General features: G+C 36.1%; 1 protein-coding gene across 1 annotated transcript in view; it reads left to right on the plus strand.

Annotated features, from left to right (window-relative positions):
* NUDCD1 (NudC domain containing 1) overlaps nt 1–17,440 on the plus strand; it is an 87,433-nt gene that overhangs the window by 45,569 nt on the left and 24,424 nt on the right. Inside the window, exon 8 of the mRNA XM_029223144.1 lies at nt 1,821–1,946. Within this exon, the coding sequence (XP_029078977.1) occupies nt 1,821–1,946 (126 nt within the window). The remainder of the gene's footprint in view (nt 1–1,820; nt 1,947–17,440) is intronic.

Raw genomic sequence — 17,440 nt, forward strand, 5'->3', positions numbered from 1 at the left:
ACTGTGACAAAATGGCCCCAGCTAATTGCTGGAATTACCTTCTCAGCCAGCCACTGCAACCAGAATTGTTTCCATTGATACTTAGAAAGGAGAAGACAACCACAGCTAGCTGGCTCCATATCCCAGCTGGAAAATGGACAGATTTGATAATGTCTGTAACTTCCAGACATTTAGTTTCACAGACTCTCTGGTCCTTTCATTAGGTTCTCAGTAACATGACTGCATTTTGGCAAACTAGTTGTGTGGACATTTTATCAGTTGTTATAGAATTGTATTTCTGTTATATGCATGTGAATGTATAACTTATCTTTTAAGTGATCCTTTTTTACTCTTTGAGGGCTATAAGACCAAACAGTGATTTTTGCATTCAAACAGTGAACATATTAAAATTACTTTAATGATTCCATTTATCTCTACTTTTGGCATATTTTTCACGATACCTCTGTGTTTTTGTTTGGGTGGATATTTGTGTGTTTAGTGGTTGTTCTAGAGTTTATAGTATAACATCTTCACCTTATCACCATCTATCCTCAAAATATATCACTTAACTCATAACTTAAAAACTTTACAGTATATTTCCATTCCATCCTTTGTATTATTTTTGTCATTTTATTTCTGTGTTGTAAACTTCATGATATGTTATTATTTTAACTTTAGTCAGTTTTCTTTTAAAGAGATTAAAAATGCAGGGTGAAAAAGCCTTATATTGATCCAAATATTTGTCATTTCCTCTTTTTTACATTCCTTTGTGTTGATTCAGATTGCCATCTGGTGTCATTTTTTTCCTGGCTGAAGAACTTCTTTTGTCATTTCTTGCAATGTAGTTCTGCTGGATAAATTCTTTCAGCTTTTGTTTGTCTGCAGAAATACATGTCTTCCTTGTCTGCAAAAATACTTGAGTTCCTTCTTTTAAAGCTATTTTTGTTAAGGGTGTAAGTCAGTGCTGACAGGGTTTTTTTCCCTTTCAGAACTTCAAATATACTCCATTGTTTTCTGGCTTGTGTAGTTTCTGATGAGAAGTCAGCTGTCATTTGTAATTTTGTTCCTCTGTCAGTAATGTGATTTTTCCCTCCTGTAACCACTTTTAAGATTTTCTCTTTATTACTTGGAGAATAATTTCATTTTTCTCATTTTTAGCAATTTCATTGTAGTGTGACTTGCTCTGTGTTTTTTTTTTTTTTTCTCTTAATGTTTGTTATGCTTGGGGTTCTTTGACCTTCTTTAATCTGTAGGATTATAGTTTTCATCAAATTTGAAAAAAAAATTGCCATTATTTCTTCAAAATTTTTTCCATTCTTCTTGCATTCTTCCAAATACTCATACGTTAGACCATTTGATATTGTTCCACAGGTCACTAGGGTTCTCATCTTTTGTGTGTGTTTTTATTTTTTGTCTTCTCTGCTTCATTTTTAGATAGACTCTATTACTATTTTAGATAGACTGTTACATTTTAGATGGACTCCAACTCACTGGTTGTCTTTTCTTCTGCAATGTCTAATCGGCTGTCAATCCCATCTAATATTGTGTTTTCCATTTCAGATATTGTATTTTCATATCTAGAATTTCAGTTTAGTTCTTTTTTATATCTTCCATATTTCTCAATGTGTTTGTTTTTCTTTACATCTCTGAGTATATAGAACAAGTTTATAATAGCTGTTTTCATATCTTTCTCTGCTGATTCCATCATTCTTTTTTGTGTCTGTTTTTAAGTTTTTATTGGTCATGAGTCTAAAATTTAATATTTAATTATTGCTGTAATCTTAACATTGTTGAGTATGAAGAAATTCATTCTCTTGTTGTTATTTCTTTTATGGTCTAAGAATCCAAATCCAGATAAAGGTAAACCTCCTTGTAATGCTCAAGAGTTAGAAGAATGTGATATTTTCTTTGAAGAGAGCTCCAGTTTATGCAGATTTGATGGCAGTACATTAAAAACTACTCATGTGGTAAGTTCTTGATAATGATATTTCTAAAAATTTGTGAATAAATAAAAGTTATTCAGATGAGATGATAATTGATTGACTAAATACTATTTTGCAAAGACAGGTTGATTGTCAGTTACTGGCTGTGACGTAAATTTCTTCACTCCCTAAAGTAGCCATCATTTTATATCGTCATCCCTAATTAAACAATGTTGTATGTTTGGCACTACTACATATTGATATCTTTCAGTGGGCTTTTTTTTGTGCAGTTTTTCTATGTGTAGTTGTGCCTGTAATATATAACAACTTAATATCTAACATTCCTCTCACTCACTGTCCTTTCCTAACTTTTTTTGGATACTTAACATTTTTTTAACTAATGGCTGGGTATTACAATACTCAAAGGTGTTATAAAAATGAGCATTTTTTTGATTATACCTATGTAGACAAATGAGGTGGAATGGCATAAGACCAGTGGGTAGAAAGGTATCATTCAAGCTTGTACCAAAATTACTTACTCTTATGATTAATTTCTGCATCTGCTTTGCTCTCCTATAACTAACTAACTCCAATAATTTCTAAAAAGCACAGAGATGACATTTTGCTTACCACAGTGTACCTAACACTCACCAAAGGTTCTGATTCTGATAACTGCTTAAAAACATTTTTAGACTGATCTCTTGGTGACAGTCATAGAAATAGAAATTGTTTCAGGTGCATCTTGGATCTCAAGAAATTTGCATACACTTTTATGTTTCCCTTCTTTGTCAATCACTCCTCTAACTGAAGAGTAAACAAAGTTCTTGGTCATATTATTTTATGCAATCTGGGCATTGATCCAAAGCCCAGATGATCAAAGTCGTTAGATTTTTTTAGGCGTTTTGCTTCTTAGATATTGTTTAGTTCTGACATAATCCCATAGATAACTCCCTTAATGGTGAGTGAAGAGCCATTACACAATTACTCTTACTTCCTTGGGTTAGATTTTAGAAAATCATTCTTAAGTGTGACTGATGAAAGACTCTTCAATCTGACTAACTGTAGATTATTTATTCTTGAAGAATCTGGCCTTTCTTCCTAAAGTTATAGTCTTAGGAGCTATAACTTTTAGGCACTGTTTCCTGCCTAACTTTTATAGAGAAGACACCTGATCTTAGATGTCGTAAAATGTTATTGTTTAAGCTTAGCTTCTCCAAGAATTTCATTTCATTTTAGTATAGCACTACTAAGTAGTACTGATCAAGTAGTTTAAGGTTGGTCATTGAGAGGCACCTAGTTAATGATACCTCTCTTTATTTGCTATGTTTAAGCATACTAAAAATTAAAACCAAGGAGTAACGGAAGGGGACCAAAGTAAAACATTTGTTATTTACAAATTAGGGTACAAAAGCCCCATCTGCTGACTAAATCCTAGAATTTAGCAAATTTAACCTTAGTCACAGGCAGTGCCAAACCAGATCTGCTGACCCTGGTGGAGCGGTGGAAACATCTTATTCCCTGAGGCCTCTAGCTCCTTAGAGGAAGAAGTTGATACTACTACTTACATACTTATGTAAATATATACTCTCTTCTATTTTTCTAAGCTTTGTTGAAGTTCTCACTTTGTTCATTCTTCTCCCAAGCTCAGTGGGCATCTTTATGACCATTATTTTGAACTCTTTATCAGTTAAATCACTTATCTGTTTCATTAAGGTCTCTTTCTGAGGTTTTATCTTATTGCTTCCTTTGAAAGATATTCCTCTGTTTCTTCATTTTCCTTGACTTGCTGTGTTGGTTTCTATCCGTTAAATAAAATAGCCATCTCTCCCAGTAAAGACGTGGTCTTATATAGGAGATGAACCTTATTGTTCAACTCTGCCCCTAGTTCTTAGTTGCCTCTCAGACTTTGTGATTGTCTGAGCAGCTTTTTTTTTTTTTTTTGGCTCCCCGTAATTGAGGGTGTGCCAAGACCTGTTAGTGTCCCAAAACGGACGATCTCAGTCAGCACCTGAATTCAGGCTGGTTGGAAGCCAGACCCTCAGGCATCAGGTTTTGAAGTACACAAATGTGTACAGTTCTGTGGGATCTCAAACATAAGTCAGCCCCACTGTCCACCAGAGCCAGATGGTCTAGAGGTATACCCTGGGCGACAGTCGCAAAAATTGGGGCACCAGATGAGTATGCAAGCTCCTTTCCTGGAGATACCAGTGACTTAAGAGTAAGGCAGAAGGAATGTGCAAAGATGGCAGTCATTGGCCTCTGTCCACACAGAGCAGCAGCACCTCAGTAAGCCTCTAGGTGTGTGTCACACCAGAAACCTACCACTACTCTGAAGCTTTAGGACAAGCAGAGAGGGTTTTTTCACAGAAAGACTGGGGGTGTGTTTCGGTCTGCCATCTCCGTTGAGCCCTGTAGTGGTAGTCAGCCAGGAACTGTCTCTAATTGCTATAGTCCCATGGCACCAGGAATGCGAGCCTTACTGGCTACCAGAACCAGGCAATCAGTGAGCATCCCCTGGGCAGAAACCACAAAAATCAGAGCACCAGATGTGTGTACAGGGTTCCCTCTGGGAGATTACTGGTGCTCTGAAGTGAGGCAGAGGAAGAGTGCAAACGATGGCACTCACTTCCTCTCCCTGAAGTATATTTCAGATGTGTGTTGAATTAGATGCTTGCCCCCTCCTTCATGGGAGGAGGTGAGTTCAGTATCTTTCAGTCTTAACCAGTATCTCAATTGAGTTAAATTTGAGGCCAGAGTTTCTTTTTATAATGGTAAGCACTTTGATTTTTCTATCATTAGTCATTTTTTATGAATATAAGGCAAAGATTCAGTGAAGTAAAAATGCATAAACATTGATGTTTGGGAATAAGTGGAATGGTAATAACTGAAACAACAATTAAGTACTGAGTCCATCTTCTTTCTGAAGATAGATTTGGGGACTTCCCTGGAGGTCCAATGAAGGGGGTGCAGGTTCGATCCCTGGTCGGAGAACTAAGATCCCACGTGCTGTGCGGTGCGGCCAAAAAAATAATAATTAAAAAAGTAAAAATAAAGACAGATTTGGTAGGTCAGTGTATTGTATGAAAGTCAAGGTCTGTCTGGTCAAATGTAGCTTGTTCAAAAATAGTTTCTTGGTGTACCTAAGAGGATACCAGTTGGCATGTCATGGGGGAAGGGAATGAAGGAGGCGCCAATATTGTGGATATTCAGTGGTACATCCATTTTAGGCATCAGATAGTACTATATGGGTAATTCGTACTCCTTTCTGCAATGTTTACTTCAGATTTATCTTCTTGATATCATTTGTCATGACTTTGGACAATTTGAAATTACCTGTACATGGAAAGGTCAGTATATGTCCTTAATTTAGAAGAAAAAAAAATACTGTAACAATAAGGTCAGAACTCTATATTGTAAATGACAGATTTTCCAAAATATAAAATTCCCTGAAAGAAATGTAAATTAGGGTTAGAATTTGGCATTTGGAAAGTAAAATGTTAAATGAATATATGCAGCAGCAGAATAAAAGAGAAATATTAAATTTCAGAAGTGAAGGAGAAAAGTAATAAGATGTGATCACTGGGGTGTAAAGCTCAAATCAGAATTTAGATACAGTTGAAGATGAATTATTTTTGCTTTTTTCTAGAGCTGTGTTATCCAAAATATTAGTCACTAGCCACATAGCTTTTGAGCACTTGAAATGTGGCTAGTTTGTTTGAGATATGCTGTAAGTGTAAAATACACAACCAGATTTTGAAAACTTAGCATGAAAAAAAGAATGTGAAATATATTATTAATAATGACTTTTATATGAATGTTCATGTTGAAATGATAGTTGGTTATGTTTGGTTAAGTAAAATACATTTATTAAAATGAATATATCCCATTTCTCTTTTTTTTTTTCTTTTAACATCTTTATTGGGGTATAATTGCTTTACAATGGTGTGTTAGTTTCTGCTTTATAACAAAGTGAATCAGTTATACATACACATATGTTCCCATATCTCTTCCCTCTTGCGTCTCCCTCCCTCCCACCCTCCCTATCCCACCCCTCCAGGCGGTCACAAAGCACCGAGCTGATCTCCCTGTGCCATGCGGCTGCTTCCCACTAGCTGTCTACCTTACGTTTGGTAGTGTGTATATGTCCATGACTCTGTCTCGCCCTGTCACGGCTCACCCTTCCCCCTCCCCATATCCACAAGTCTGTTCTCCAGTAGGTCTGTGTCTTTATTCTTGTCTTACCCCTAGGTTCTTCATGACATTTTTTTTTTCTTCTTAAATTCCATATATATGTGTTAGCATACGATATTTGTCTTTTTCCTTCTGACTTACTTCACTCTGTATGACAGACTCTAGGTCTATCCACCTCATTAAAAACAGCTCAATTTCGTTTCTTTTTATGGCTGAGTAATATTCCATTGTATATATGTGCCACATCTTCTTTATCCATTCATCTGATGATAGGCACTTAGGTTGTTTCCATCTCCGGGCTATTGTAAATAGAGCTGCAATACTTAAAATTATATATTTGCCTTGCATTTTATTACTGCCAGACAACACTGATTTATAGAGATCAAATTAAATATAGCCTTGAACAATCAAAAGATGATAGGATGTTTTTAAAAAATTACAGTGAATTTTGCAGATCAGGTGGTATTCATCATTTACTGCTTAAAACATGAGAATGAAACAGTTGAAAAGAATATTTGTAACTTATAAACTCACTGAGACAGTAAGCAGAGGAAGTACAAACAGGAAGTAATTCTTTTAGGTTAATGTCACTAAGAAAGGTAGTAGAAATGGCGTGTATTCAGTATACTAATTCCTTCAAAAAGATATTAAGAATTAATATCAAGGATCAGAGTTTATAGAGGAAGGAAGTACATTTAGAAAGTATCTAAATCAGTGGTTCTCAAGCTTTTAAGCTCCTTGAGGTACTGAATTTATAATTTACCTGATTATATCAAACTTGACTATATTAGAAATGAAGCTATGTAATAATTTCCCTGCCTTCATGCTCAGAGTAGGTATATATCTCTGTAACAGTACCTGAAAGTGGGAGGAGACAAATCCTAGTGCTAGTTGTTACTATGGGATGGACCTGAGGCTCACCATTAGGTTGGTGAGGAGGTATTCTCTTCTGGAAGAGTTAGAAACAACCAGAGCACCATTCAGGCAGCTGTCTATGAACCATCTTCCCTGGAAGCAGTCTGCACCCCTCTCCCCAAGTCTTCCTAATTACCAGGCAGTAAAATAGAGGACCATTTGTTGCCTGATTGGCCATACAATTTGGTCAGAGAATTTGCTACCAGTACCCACAGACTTACCTCAAATTGTATAAATTGAACCATAAGGCCCTCATATTTTTTCTTTAAGAGAGCCATGTCTCTATCAGCATCCCATCTTTCTCTCCAAAATCGCAGTGCGTTTGAGATTTTTAACTTCCCCATAAACTAGCAAGTTAGCCTGCCATAGTTTCATAGATGCTGGTAAAAGACATGAGACTCTTGGGTCAGAAACAAAGGACAGTTTATTACTGACAGCAGTAATATTAGCTAGAGTATCAACATTTGGACCAATTCCCAGTGCCCCAGTTCCCACAGTGTAATATGGAGATGACAAGAAAGCTTGGCTGACCTTGCTCAGGAGAGAGAGATTATGTTCATGCCACTGGACAGTAAAAAAAGCCTGCCTTTTGTTCTGGAGGGAGGCAGTTTACCTTCCACAGTTGTTTGCTTTAAAAACACCTTGAAGTAGTAGTCTAGAACACATTAGTGCTTCTGCTAGAAAGATGTGCAGAAATGAAAGAGTCCTTAGGATAATTGTCTCCCTGCAAGTTAATGTTCAGGTATCACAGTAATACTGGTGTCATAATGAGTGTGATTCAACTGAAAGCACTTCAGTTTCTTTCAGGGTTATGAGAATATAATGGATAATGTCAATTATTTGTTGCCAGTGGTTATTATTGACATTACCTGTGACGGACCTATTTGAAGTAGTCTTCAATTCCATTTTTACCTTCTGTTCTCTGAAAGGAAAGATAATTTTAGTTGCATATCACATATTTCTTGATTCTTAAAGTTTCTACACAGTTATCAAGCCCTCAGTCCACTAGAATTTAGCCTTTCCCTTGAGATATCAATGAGATTGTTACTTGACTGACAGAATTTTTTCTTAGAATATGAGTTCATATATACTGAGCATCTCTACAGGAAGAAACTCTTCTTAGAAGTTTTTGTTTTAGACAGAATATTTAATAAACTTTCATCTAGAATCTTAAAGGACAAGGATATTTTCAGAAACTATCCTAAGTGACAATCCCAGTTGGAAGACCTTTTATCAGACAACCTATGGCTCTTTTCTTTCTTTATTCAGCAGCCTTTTTCCCAGGATGATTGCCCCTCACACACCAGATAAGGGAAATTCCCTTATCTGGGAATTTATAGATACTTGACAATAATTTATTATTGTCAATTTATAGATACTTGACAATAAATGTAGTTTGTTTGTTATTATGGACAATAAGCCTAACACAGGAATACAATTAGCCTGATTTGTGGCAAGGATAATACTACAATATAGTGGGGAAAAAAAGATGGTCAAAATAAATGGCTCTTAGTCTGTTAGATATCCATAGGAAAAATAATTTATTGACATTTACATCACACCATATGCAAAAATCAATTACAGATGGATTGCATGTCTAAACATGAAACAGTAATTTAATAAAGCATATAGAGGAAAACAGACAATTTTGCAGCACAGGTAGAGATTATTTGAACAGGACATGTAAAACACTAACTGTAAAAAAAAGATGTTCAGTTGGATCAAAATTAAAAATATTAAAAACATCTGTTTATCAAAAGATGCCATTATGAGAGTGAAAAAGGAAACTTGCAATGAGAAGATATTTGTAATACACGTATTTGACAGATGGTTCATATCTGGAACAGGGTCAGTAACCGTACTGGTTACCTACAGCCACCTGATTGGTAAAAAAGTTTTATTGGAACACAACCATAGACATTTATTTGTATATTGTCTGTGGCTTCTAATATACTACATCAAGAGAGTTGAATAGTTTTAACAGAGACCATATGGCCTTTAGGCCTGAAATATTTACCATCTGGCCCTTTGAGTAAAAGTTTGCTGATCCCTTCTTTAGACAGTACTATACTGGCTTGATTCTGTAGCTATGTAGTGAGTCTTGATTTCAGATAGGGTTAGTCTTGATCTTTTTTTTATTTTCCTAAATTGGTTTCGTTTTTGTAAAAACTTTACAATCGGCTTTTCAATTTGTACAAAAACATCTGCTGGGATTGTCAGTGGGATTGTGTTTAATTTGTAGGTCAACTTGAGGAGAATTGATATCTTAATAATATTGAGTTGTGTCATTCATGAACATTGTATGTCTCTGTTTATTTAGGTTTCCCTTAATGTTTCCTAGCAATATTTTGAAGCTTTTAGTGTTAAGTTTAACACCAGTATTTCATATTTTGGAAGCTGTTGTAATTAGTATATTTTTTTAATTCCCAATTTGTTTTGTCTTTTACACAGAAATAAGGTTGAGTGACTTTATATTGTAACTTATAAATTCTTGTTCCAGTGCTTTTTTGTAGATACGTCAGTATGTTTATGTACAGGATAATGCCTGTGAATTAAGATAGTTAACATTTCTTTTCAGTCAGTACACCTTTTATTTCTTTCTCTTGTCTTATTGTACTAGGTAGGACATCAGATGCAGCGTTGAATTTCATTGATGGGAGCAGAAATCCTTGTCTTATTCCTAGTCTTAGGAAGAAGGATTGAGTGGTTTACCATCAAATATGACGTTAGTTCTAGGGCTTACGTATGTTAGGTTGAGGAACTCACTTATAGTCTAGTTTGCTGAGATTTTTATCTTTTTAATCATGAATGTGTGTTGAATTTAAGTGCTTTTTGGGGCATTTGCTTGATTATATGGATTTTCTTCTTTCTGTTAATATGTTCAGTTTTATCATTTAATTACAAAATTGTAACAGCATTATTTTAAGGATTTTTATTTCTATATTCATAAGGGATATTAATCTATGGCTTTCCTGTAATTTCTTCTTTAGATAACAGTAATGCTGTCCTCATACTATGAATTGAGAGGTTTATTTTCTGAAAGAGTTTGTATAGGGTAGATATTATTTGCTCTTTAAATGTTTGGTAAAATTTATCACTGAAATTACCTGTGCCTGGAGATTTTTTGTGGGAAGGGTTTTAGTTACGAATTTAGCTTTGTTAGTAGATACAAAGCCATTCCGATTTTCTCTTTCTTCTTTAGCTTGTGTTGATCGTTGTTGTCCTTCAAGATATTAATCCATTCCATCCAAGTTGTTGAATTATTGCAGAAGTCCTCCAGAATACTCTCTCATTGTCTTTTTAATGTTTGTAGGATTGTAGTAATGGCCCCTCTATTTACTAATTATGGGTTTAATTTACTCCTCTTTTTCTAGTTTCTTAGGTGGAAACATAGGTAATTGATTTGTAGCACCTCTCCTCTGATAAATGCATCTAGAGCTATAGATTTCCATCAAAGTATCACTTAACCTTCATTCAATATATTTCATTTTATTTCAGCTTAACATATTTTCTAATATCCTTTGAGATTTCTTCTTTGACCCATGCTTATTTATAAGGTGGTGTTTTAATTTCCAACTATGTAGGGATTTTTGTGATGTGTGTGTGTGTGTATACAGGTTTTTTTTTTTTTTTAAACTGATTTCTCCTTTAACTTCATTGTGGTTAGGGATAACCAGTCTTTTAAAATTTATGCAAACTTGTTTATAGCCGAGTACATACACAGTCTCTAGGTATTTTTTCCATATATACTTGAAAATATGTATATGCTGTGGTTGGGTGACCTCAATTTGTGTTGGGTCAAGTTGTATTAGGTTCAATAGCTGAGGTTTTTTTTTTTAAATTTTTATTTTATATTGGTGTATAGTTGATTTTCAGTGTTTTGTGTTAGTTTCAGGTGTACAGCAAAGTGATTCAGTTACACATATACATGTGTCTATTTTTCAAATTCTTTTCCCATTTAGGTTATTATAGAATACTGAGTACAGTTCCCTGTGCGATACAGTAGGTCCTTGTTGGTTATCTATTTTAAATATAGTAGTGTGTATATGTTAATCCCAAACTCCCAATTTATCCCTCCCCCCCCACCTTTCCCCTTTGGTAAACATAAGTTTGTGATCTGCTTCTGTTTTGTAAATAAGTTCACTTGTATCATTTTTTTAGATTCCACATATAAGTGATATCATATGATATTTGTCTTTCTGTGTCTGACCTACTTCACTTAGTATGATAATCCCCAGGTCCATCCCTGTTGCTGCAAATGGCATTTCATTCTTTTTAATGGGTGAGTAATATTCCGTTGTATATATGTACCACATTTTCTTTATCCATTCATCTGTCAGTGGACATTTAGGTTGCTTCCATATATTGGCTATTGTAAACAACAGTGCAATGAACATTAGGGTGCATGTATCCTTTTGAACCATGGTTTTCTCTGGATATACCCAGGAAAGTGGGATTGCTGGATCATACGATAGCTCTATTTTTAGTTTTTTAGGGAACTTCCATACTGTTCTTCATAGTGGCTATACCAACTTACATTCCCACCAACAGTGTAGGAGGGCTCCCTTTTCTCCACACCCTCTACAGCACTTATTATTTGTAGACTTTTTGATGATGGCCATTCTGACTGGTGTGAGGTTGACACCTCATTGTAGTTTGATTTGTATTTCTCTAATAACTAGCGATGTTGAGCATCTTTTCATGTGCCTCTTAGCCATCTGGATGTCTTTTTTTTTTTTTTTTTTTTTTTCTTTTTTGGCTGTACCGCATGGCTTGTGGGACCTTAGTTTCCTGACCACAGATTGAACCCAGGCCCCCAGCAGTGGAAGTGCCAAGTCCTAACCACTGTACCACCAGGGAATTCTCTGTATGTCTTCTTTGGAGAAATGTCTATTTAGATCTTCTGCCCATTTTTTGATTGGGTTGTTTGTTGTTTTGATATTGAGCCACATGAGCTGTTTGTAAATTTTGGAGATTAATCCCTTGTCGGTTGCATCGTTTGCAAATATTTTCTCCCATTCTCTGGGCTGTCTTTTTGTTTTGTTTATGGTTTCCTTTGCTGTGAAAAAGTTTTTGAGTTTAATTAGGTCCCGTTTGTTTATTTTTGTTTTTATTTCCATTACTCTAGGAGATGTATCAAAAAAGATACTGCTGCAATTTATGTCAAAGAGTGTTCTGCCTATGTTTTCCTCTAAGAGTTTTATAGTATCTAGTCTTACATTTAGGTCTTCAATCCATTTTGAGTTTATTTTTGTGTATGGTGTTAAAGAATGTTCTGATTTCATTCTTTTACATGTAGCTGTCCAGTTTTCCCAGCACCACTTTTTGAAGAGACTGTCTTTTCTCCATTGTATATTCTTGTCTCCTTTGTTGTGGATTAATTGACCATAGGTGCGTGGGTTTATTTCTGGGCTTTGGTATATCTTTCCATCTCTTTGTGTCATCTTCAGTTTCTTTCATCAGTGTCATAGTTTTCTGACTACAGGTCTTTTATCTCCTTAGGTAGGTATATTCCTAGGTATTTTATTCTTTTTGATGCCAAGGTAAGTGGTATTGTTTCTTTAATTTCTCTTTCCGAGCTTTCTTTGTTAGTGTATAGAAATGCAACAGATTTCTGTGTATTAATTTTGTATCCTGCAACTTTACCAAATTCATGGATGAGCTCTAGTAGTTTTCTGGTAGCATCTTTAGAATTTTCTATGTATAGTATCATGTCATCTGCAAACAGTGACAATTTTACTTCTTCTTTTCCAATTTGGATTTCTTTTATTTCTTTTTCTTTTCTGATTGCCATGGCTAGGACTTGCAAAACTATGTTGAATAAAAGTGGAAAGAGTGGACATCCTTGTCTTGTTCCTGATCTTAGAGGAAATTCTTTCAGCTTTTCACCATTGGGTATTGATATTAACTGTAGGTTTGTCATTTATGGCCTTTATTATGTTGAGGCATGTTCCCTCTGTGCCCACTTTCTGGAGAGATTTTATCATAAATGGGTGTTGAATTTTGTCAAAAGCTTTTTCTGCATCTACAGAGATGATCATATGGTTTTTATTCTTCAATTTGTTATTTTGGTTTATCACATTGATTGATTTGCAGATATTGAAAACTCCTTGCATCCCTGGGATAAATCCCACTTGGTCATGGTGTATTATCCTATTAATGTATTGTTTCTAGTTGTGGCCTTTTCTTTTCCACCTAGAGAAGTTCCTTTAGCATTTGTTGCAAAGCTGGTCTGGTGGTCTTGACTTCTGTTAGCTTTTGCTTCTTTGTAAAGCTTTTGATATCTCTATCAAGTCTGAATGAGAGCCTTGCTGGGTAGAGTGTTCTTGGCTGTATGTTCTTCCCTTTCATCACTTTATCGTGGCACTCCCTTCTGGCCTGCAGAGTTTCTGCTGAGAAATCAGCTGATAACCTTATGGGACTTCTCTTTTACATTATTTGTTGCTTTTCCCTTGTTGCTTTTCTTCTTTTTTTCTTTGTCTTTAATTTTTGTCAGTTTGATTATTATTAGTGTCTCAGTATGTTCCTCCTTGGGTTTATCCTGCCTGGGACTCTCTGTGCTTCCTGCACTTGGGTGACTGTTTCCTTTCCCATGTTAGTGAAGTTTCCAGATATTATCTCTTCAAATATTTTCTCAGGTTCTTTTTCTCTCTTCTCCTTTTGGGACCCCTATAATTCGAATGTTTGTGAGTTTAATGTTGTCCCATAGTTCTGTTCGACTGTCCTCAGTTTTTCTTTATTCTGGTCTGTGGCAGTGATTTCCACTGTTCCGTCTTCAAGCTCACTTATCCGTTCTTCTGCCTCATTTATTCTGCTACAGATTACTTCTATTGTATTTTTAATTTCAGTTATTGTATTGTTCATCTCTGTTCTTTATATTTTTTAGCTCTTTGGTAAACATTTCTTGTATCTTCTTGGTCTGTGCCTCCATTCTTTTTCTGATATTTTGGATCATCTTTACTGTCATTATTCTGAATTCTTTTTTGGGTTGACTGTCTCCACTTCACTTAGTTGTTCTTCTGGGGTTTTATCTTGTTCCTTTGTCTGCGACATATTCCTCTGCCGTCTCATTTTATCTAAATTCTTGTGATTGTGGTTTCCATTCTGTAGGCTGCAGGGTTGTAGCTTTTCTTGCTTCTGCTGTCTGCCCCAATCTCGTTGTGCCTTCTTCTTTGTCTTTGGATGTAGGAATATCATTTTTGGTAGGTTCCAGTGGTTTTTTTGTTGATGGTTGTTCAGCAGTTATTTTGGTGTTTTTGTGAGAGGAGGTGAGCTTACATCCTCTACTCTGCCATCTTGTCTACACCCAAAATTTGACACTCGAGCCTCTGAACTCACAGGGGCAGGTGGTCCTCATGGTTGCCGCCGAGTCAGCAGAGTTTGTGGCTGCAGCTCTGCCTCCTCTCAGTTAGTTGAATTTTTAATATCCTTTTTGTCCTTCTCTCTACTTACTACAGTTTCCAGGTGAGGAGGGTTACAATCTTCACCTGTAATTGTGAATTTTAAAGTTTCTCCTTTTAATTTTTAGTCTTGTCAGTCTTAATTCAAGTATTTTGAAGCTGTATAATATTAGGAGCATACACATTTAAGATTTTTTTTTTGTTCTCTAGATGAACTGACCCTTTTATCATTATGAAATGCCTGTTTTTATCTCTGGCTAATACTCCTTGTCATGAAACATACTCTGTTTGATATTAGTGTAACCACAACAGCTTTCTTGTGATTAGTATTTATAGGATTAAATTTTTTCCATCCTTAACCTGCAACATGTGTCTTAATATTTAAAACATGTTTATTAGTTATCTGTTGCTATATAACCAGTTATCCCAAAACTTAGTGATTTAAAACAGAAACATTTATTATCTCATACTTTTGTGGGTCGGGAATTTGAAAGGCATTTAGCTTGGTGGTTTGGGTTCAGGATATTTCTTACGGTTGTACTCAAGGTGTTGGCCTGGGCTGCAGTCATCTGAAGCTTGACAGGGGCTTCAGGATCCACTTACAAGCTCACTCACGTGGTTGTTGGCAGGAAACCTCAGCTTCTAGCCATGTGAGCCCCTTCATAAGGTTGCTCATGACATGGCCACTGCCTTCCCTTAGAGTGAGTGATCTGAGTAGGGTTGTGGGGAGAACAGAAGTGACCAAGATGGAAATTGTAATGTTTTCTATAACTAGATCTTGGTAGTGATATACTGTTATTTCTTCTATATTCTGTTGGTCACACAGGCCCACTCTAGTACACTGTGAGTGGGGAAGACATAAGGCTGTGAATAAAAGAAGGCAGGGATCAAAGGGTGCCACTTTGGTAGCTGGCTATCATAGCCACTGATATGGGCATTGGGGGCACTGGCATACCCATTGTTGCCAATGATTTATGGCCTTCTCACATGCAAAATAGGTACCCTGCAAAGGTCTCTTAAAGTCATATTCTAATATAGCATTCAATCAAAGGCAAGTATATCATCACCTAAATCTTGTCCGGGTGTAGATGAGGATCCTTTAAGGACAGCTCCTTGGGTACAGTTGCTCTTGATCTGTAGCCCTGTGAACTAAAAGACTAGTTATCTGCTCCAGTATATCCAATATAACATGATGGGATAAGCATAGGATTATCACTGTACACATTTCTGTACAAAAGGGGGAATATGGAAGGTACACAGGGGTGACAGGTCCAAAGCAATTCCAAAATCTAGCCAGGCAAAATGTTGGAAGTTTCTCAAGACTCAACCCTACTCTTATTTGGAAGTGTTTCTCCCTGGCTCTTGGTTCTTTCTTCTGCCCTCTGGGCTCTTGATTCCACCCTTTAGGTCATCTTTCCTTATTCTTGAGAGATTACAGGCATACCTCGTTTTATTGTGCTTTACTTCATTGCACTTCGCAGATACTGCAGTTTTTACAAATTGAAGGTTTATGGCAACCCTGTGTTGAGAAGTATCCTCTAGTTGACTCTTGGCTTTTTTTTTAGTAACATGCTTAATTGAGGTGGTATTTTAGAACTGACAACTTAAGATTCAGCATCTGAATTCCTCAGTTTTGATATGCACATGCCTCTGGCCAGGGCAGTAACTATTCCTGGGTGAAGATTGGTGGTTGGGAAGAATATGGTAGCTACAGAAACTGGCACCTGGATCAAGCTTCCAACAGCACTGTACAAGCTACCACTATAGTATAAATCTAACCATGGCTGGTGTTCCAAAAAGCCTAAATTTGTCAATACAAGCATACCTCACTTTATTACGCTTTGCTTTGTTGTAGTTCTCAGATATTGCATGTTTTTGTTTTTACAAACTGTAGGTTTGTCAAAAGTGTGTGTCAAAAAAAAAAAAAAGTGTGTGTCAAGCAAGTCTATCAGCAACTTTTTTTCCAACAGCATTTGCTCACCTTGTCTTTCTTTGTCACATTTTGGTGATTCTCACAGTATTTCAGATTTTTCATTATTATGTTTGTTATGGTGATGTGTGATCAGTGATCTTTAAAGTTAGCATTGTAATTGTTTTGGGGCACCCACAAACCATGCCCATATCAGATGGCAAACTTAAGAGATAAAGGTGTGTGTTCTGATTGCTCTGCTGATTAGCAGATTAGTGTTTACTGTTCCCCCATCTCCCTCTGCTTGGGCCTCCCTATTCTCTGAGACACAATAATGTTGAAATTAGGCCAATTAATAACCCTACAGCAGCATCTAAGTGTTCAAGTGTAAGGAAGAATTGCATGTCTATCACTTTAAATCAAAAGCTAGAAATGATTAAGCTAAGTAAGGAAAGCATGTCCAAAGCCACGATAATCTAAAAGCTGGGCCTCTTGTGCCAGTTAGCCAAGTTGTGAATGCAACAAAAAAGTTCTTGAAGGAAATTAAAAGTACTACTCCAGTGAACACATGAATGGAAGTCTAATGGAAGTCTAATTCTCCAGTCTAATTACATGGAGAAAGTTTTAGTGGTCTGCATAGAAGATCAGACCAGTGACAACATTCCCTTAAACCAAGGCCTAATCCAAAGCAAGGCCCTACTTTTCTTCAATTCCATAAAGACTGAGAAGATGAGGAAGCTGCAGAAAAAAGTTTGAAACTAGTAGAGATTAGTTCATTAGGTTTAAGGAAAGAAGCTGTCTCCATAACATAAAAGTGCAAGGTGAAGAAGCAAGTGCTGATGTAGAAGCTGTAGCAAGTTATCCAGCTAAACGTTATTACACAACAGATTTTCAATGTAGGTGAAACAGCCTTATATGGGAAGAAGATAGCTAGAGAGTAGTCAATGCCTGGCTTCAAAGGATAGGCTGACTCTCTTGTTAGGGTGAATGCAGATGGTGACTTTAAGTTGAAGCTAGTGCTTATTTACCATTCCCAAAATTCTAGGGCCCTTGAGAATTACACTAGATCTCCTCTGGCTGTAAATGAAGCAACAAAGCCTGGATGACAGCACATCTGTTTACAG

This window comes from Monodon monoceros, unplaced genomic scaffold, assembly GCF_005190385.1.
Source record: "Monodon monoceros isolate NGI ecotype Baffin Bay Population unplaced genomic scaffold, NGI_Narwhal_1 Super_Scaffold_14, whole genome shotgun sequence".
NCBI lineage: Eukaryota > Metazoa > Chordata > Mammalia > Artiodactyla > Monodontidae > Monodon > Monodon monoceros.